We start from the raw sequence: 4921 nt of genomic DNA on the forward strand, positions 1-4921 counted from the left end.
CTTGGATTGTTTCCAGGCCACCTTCATAAACACGGGAGGAAATATAAATAAGACCTTGACATTGTTACTCATAGACTGTCCCAACATTGAAGAAAAGCTAAGGATGACTTCAAGAAAATCTGCATGGTTTAAACATTGTCCATAGCATCCAACACCCCTGAAATCTATGGCCACTCCTCTCTTCACATTGTGTCTTTAATATGGGAAATGGTGTGTGCCTAGCCTTGTGCACATGGGAAGCAGGGACCTGGTGACATTGCAATTTGTCCTCATCGGACCCTGAAATAGTGCCGCTACCCAGCTACAGGAGCCTGAAACTAAAGCAGAAACCCTTTGAAGGACACCTGGTCAGCCTGACCTCTAAATGCATGACCTAGCTCTTAGGACCCCAGCAAATAGCAGCCAGCCACAACTATCTGTATTTCCAGCACCTCTCTCAGGCATTCACCTGGTCTCTGTCAAGGCAGTGGCTTTGCCTCCCTTTCTCCAGGATGGTCTGTCTCTATGTCGCCCCTCACGGAACCAGTGTGGTCTGCTTAGGGAAACTGCTAGGCCCTGTACAAGCATGCTGAGGGGACATCACAACCACAACTTAGACAATGAGAAACAAACGAACAATTTATTAAAACCAATGCTTAAACTAATACAATATCGAAAATAACCAGAACAATAAAAACAGTTACTCGGGATGGGGAGGCTGGCTGTGGGCTGACAAGGCTGGGGGTTCAAATCCGGGAGGGATTCTGTGGGGAACACAGAACTGGTGCTGTCTGCAGAGCAGGTGCTGATGGTTCAGCAGAAGGGAAACGGGTGGCAGGGCCGTTCCCTGGGGAGGTAGACGCACTGCAGCAAAGTCAGATGTGCAAAAGCTGCAGCATCTGCTGACATGCACTCATGACATGACTCGGTATCCACAGCTGCTAACCCATGTGGTGACCCAACTGCTGCTGCCACATCTCACAGGTGTCACAGAAACTTCTGCTGGGTGTTGTGGTCTCCAGTTCTGGTGTAGCTGTCTTCATTGTTGGTTAATAGACCTCAAGCTCCAGATCTGTGCATGTTCGGCTCCCCAGATCTAAGGATGTACTGCTGATGCAGGCATCTCTAGAAGGGGAAGAGGCAGTGGAGTGCAGGAGGAGACAACATGCCCAGGATGAGACCTCCTTCTCAGCCTTTCCAAATACAGAAGAGACCATGTTGGCCTGGAATCCCAGACCGTATTCTATAAAAGGATATGTGCCCAGGCTAGAGTCCAGTAACAGCTCCTGCAAAGAGGAGCCTCTCAAGGATCCCCCCCAGCTCTCCAGGTACTGAACCTCCTGACAGGGTGTCAAGCACCTACCTGAGGCATCCTCAGTGCTGGCCTCTGAGTTACTGGCCACTTCTGTCTGCAGCTGGGTCAGGAGTTCATTGACATGCATGAGAACATCTGAATGGGGAATGTTGACAATCAAGTAGTTCTTCACTTGTTTCAGAATGGACAGGACTGATGCCTGGCAAAAATCCTCATGGAACTTCTCAATCCGTATATCCAGGAAGGTGGAGATGGTGCTGGGTTAGGAGACAGACAGCACAGTCAGTGTCCTGGACTCTCCTTTGCTGCCCCTCTCAAGGCTCCTGTGCATGTGAGACTGCAAGGTAGAAGATCTCCAGCCCTTATGCAAATGAGCACAGCTGACCAGGCCTGGATGACATGGGTTGAGATCAGGGTAGAGTCTCACTGGGGCACCAGAGGTCACAGGATCCTCCATATTCCCACTAGCAAGGACCCTGCCCATGCAATTCTTCTCACTCTCCAGGAAATACTCTGACATCAGTATGGTAGAAAGCAGGAGTGTCAGACCCAAGCATCGGTCATCCCTGACCCTTAGAACCCAAATGACCTGACTCTGGAGAGCCAAGGCCTTTCTCTTGTTACAAAGCCCACTTACTCCATAACTTCTTCATCCTCTTCACAATCAGGGTAGAAGTATGCATACCTAGAGGAGACCAGGAAGGATGTCACCTGTAGAGTCCCAGGTCCCCATCCAAAAGACCTCTAGGGGGACACGGATACCTGGAGAGGAATTCAAGTCCAGCACCTAGAAGTCCTGTCTGCCCTCAGCATTATGAATTCACCCTCATACAGTAGGTAGGTGCTTCAAATATGTTTGTACAGTGGGTGATCACAAACATCTCTATCCAGACATCCCAGTGCACACGAGGTCCCTTGGATTACCCTCCATGGGTCTCCACTCTGGACACATCTCTATTCGGTACTCCAATAGGAATTCTAGAACCTCCTTTACAATAGGAGAAGTGCTTTGATCAAGGCTCAGAAAAACTGGGCCAAGGATAGAGAGCTTCTTGAAGGTGCAGGGAACATCCACACTCATTAGAGTCTCAGCTCTGGACACACCAGTCCCTAAGGCCGAGCCTTGAGGAAGCACTTTTTGAATTCGTACTGTTGGGTCCTGACAATACTCTAGAAAATAAGGAGGCTCAGAGAAAGACAGAGAGCTTCCCCTAACCAGGAGAGGATCTGAGGCCTCTGAGCTTGGAGGTGGGCACTCACTGCTTGAACAGCAGGCCTGGCACCTGCTGCATGGTGACAAACCTTTGATGTATGCAAATGAACGTGAGAACAACCGAGGGGTCCCCAATCTGCAGGGAAATCACCAGGTGAATCACCACCTCTTCCAAAGTACTGAAGCGGGCCTTTCTACAGGACTCCTTCAGGTCCTTTGGGGCAGACTCCTTTGCAACCTGAGGAGAGATCAAGGTGGATGGTTCCAACAGGCACAGGACTACAATGTTCTGATTGGCTATTATCATTCCAACTTTTCCTGAATCTTTACACTGCCAAACTCCCAAAGTGAAATTTGGGAAACTCTGAGATTTCAGTGATTACCTGGTTTGTGTGATCCTGGCCCTGGCTGCCCTGGGTCGAGTTTGTTTTTCTCTGGCCAAATGGCCAGAGGCGTTGGAACCAGGAGTGAACCCGGGATCTCCGGGTACCACCATGGCCTCCTCTTTTCTCTTTCTTAGGTTCTGAGCCTCGAGTAATTCCAAAACAACAAGAAAACATCTTGCTCTGACTAGAGTATCAGGACAAATGAGCCTGCTAGGCTGTCTCTAAGCAGTTGGCTGCCTGGTTGCAGGGTTCTGCATTGTTGGGTCATTGTTAAGGAAGTGAGGTCACTCCTGGTGACTTCTGCCTGAGTTCCCTCTGCCACGGACTGGCCCATCAGGGGTACCATGAGTGTAGGAGAATCAGGGATTGGGTAGTCATGAAGGCAAGGATTCAGCAAATGACAGACAGACAACACACTCAGAAGTGGTTTGAATCTGCTGCAATTTTACTTCTGCAAATCTATATACAGAAAAGAAAACTATCAAGTCATACAAAGAACAACAAGAGCTTGGCAATAATTCAATTACATCATCTTTAAAAACAGCAAGCACACTATTATTAATCGGCACTAGACATATCCCTTCACCCACAAGAACTTTATGACCCAAAGAGCAGTCTGTGATTTCTAAACTTAACACAGTTCCTAGACTCGTGTAGACTTCTTGCGGTTGCAGCTGTGTCCTTTATCTTATCTCAGCGGTTTTTTAGTTTATTATACTCTTCTACTTTTCTGGTTCTCATGACCCACTTAGCCAATTTGGATGCTGCAGACCCTCTCTAAGTCTTTCTTCAGTTCTTCCACCACATATCTCTTCTAATATAAAACCTTTTTATCTGCTGGAATATGGACTCTTGTACTTTTACACCTGTAAGGGGAAGGGGTTCTGCTGTAGTCCTTAAGTTTCCCATGCTGAACTTCCTCAACAGAGGGGCCCACCATCTGTCTCCTATGAGATAACATCTTCTGCCATAAATCACTTTAGTTGGGATTCCTAAAGGATTCCTAGTGGGTGAGTGTTCATTCCCTAGAAGTGCCTGAACTATTATACTTTCTATCTAGTGGCTTGGGGTCTTCAAAAAATAGCTCATTCTGCTTTATTTAATTAAGATCCATGTCCAGCTTCTCCTTTCCTCCATAGTTCACAACCCAAGCATTCATTAATTTTGTCTGTGCTTCATAGATTAATTAGAACATTATCAGAAAAGCAGTTATACAGAACCCATAGCCCAGGGAGCTCATGATCTGTGAAGCATGTCTCCTTCGAGAAGGAGGCATCACACGGGCACTCTGCCAGGGACCTCCAGGGAGCTTAGTCCCATGGGACAGGTATCTCCCATCCGGTATTATTGACATAATTGATCATGTCACACGGACGACACTGGAGTTGGTGTGGCACCCCTCCTCACACAGGGCCATCCCAAAAGTCTCCTAGGTCTCCTCCCACCTCCTGGGTGCCCTACCTGACACAGTTAAACAGGCACTTCCCACCCCACTGCTCCCAGGGATGTCTGGGTACAGGAAGCACCTCAGCTCTGCCATCTGAGTCCCCACTGTTGACCTGCACCTGTTATGCTAATCCTAAACAACCCTAATTGCCCTGGGCCACCACAAACCCTAGACATGTCTCTCTTCTAGACTACTTTGTGTGAAATATGAGCACAAATCATCTGGATGTGTCAGGGCTCCACAAACAACTAGAGAGTGGGACTTTTTTTTTCAGTTTTTAATTTTTTTTTTTTTGAGACCGGGTTCCTCTGTGTAGAGCTGATGAGAGTGAAAGCATATCGGTGCTGGGTTGGTCAGCAGAAGAGTCACGAGCCATGGTTACCAGAGTTAGAATGGGCTTTATTAGAGAGAAGAGGGAATAGGATGGGAGAAGCCAAGTAAAAAAAGTTTTCCAGCTAAGTTAGGAGCTTTCATTTCATTGCTCCCTTCCATGTGTCTCACTACCTGCCTGTGCTTAAAGGGCCCTGATCTCTGCCTTGTCCCTAATTCCAAAGGAATAAATTCTCATGCACCACAAGCTT

The 4921-nt window shown here is 47.7% G+C and overlaps 1 protein-coding gene across 1 annotated transcript; it reads right to left on the minus strand.

Annotated features, from left to right (window-relative positions):
* Nucleotides 1-711: 711 nt before the first annotated feature.
* On the minus strand, nucleotides 712-3356 carry LOC119087958 (ral guanine nucleotide dissociation stimulator-like). Its single transcript, XM_037205619.1, has 5 exons — nucleotides 2891-3356; nucleotides 2597-2745; nucleotides 1932-1979; nucleotides 1343-1551; nucleotides 712-1104 (listed from the first exon to the last, which is right to left on the minus strand). The coding sequence occupies exons 1-5, from the start codon at nucleotides 3065-3067 to the stop codon at nucleotides 1076-1078; spliced, it is 612 nt and encodes a 203-aa protein (XP_037061514.1). The 5' UTR covers nucleotides 3068-3356; the 3' UTR covers nucleotides 712-1075.
* Between the last annotated feature and the right edge of the window lie 1565 nt (nucleotides 3357-4921).

This window comes from Peromyscus leucopus, chromosome 5 (assembly GCF_004664715.2).
Source record: "Peromyscus leucopus breed LL Stock chromosome 5, UCI_PerLeu_2.1, whole genome shotgun sequence".
In the NCBI taxonomy this organism is placed as follows: Eukaryota; Metazoa; Chordata; class Mammalia; order Rodentia; family Cricetidae; genus Peromyscus; species Peromyscus leucopus.

Coding starts and splice junctions, on each gene's coding strand:
- LOC119087958 (XM_037205619.1), bottom strand. CDS start 3,067: ATGTTTTCTTGTTGTTTTGGAATTACTCGAGGCTCAGAACCTAAGAAA. Junction 1,552..1,931: donor GAGGATGAAGAAGTTATGGA/GTAAGTGGGCTT, acceptor CTCCTAACCCAG/CACCATCTCCACCTTCCTGG. Junction 1,105..1,342: donor CAGCACTGAGGATGCCTCAG/GTAGGTGCTTGA, acceptor TTCCCCTTCTAG/AGATGCCTGCATCAGCAGTA.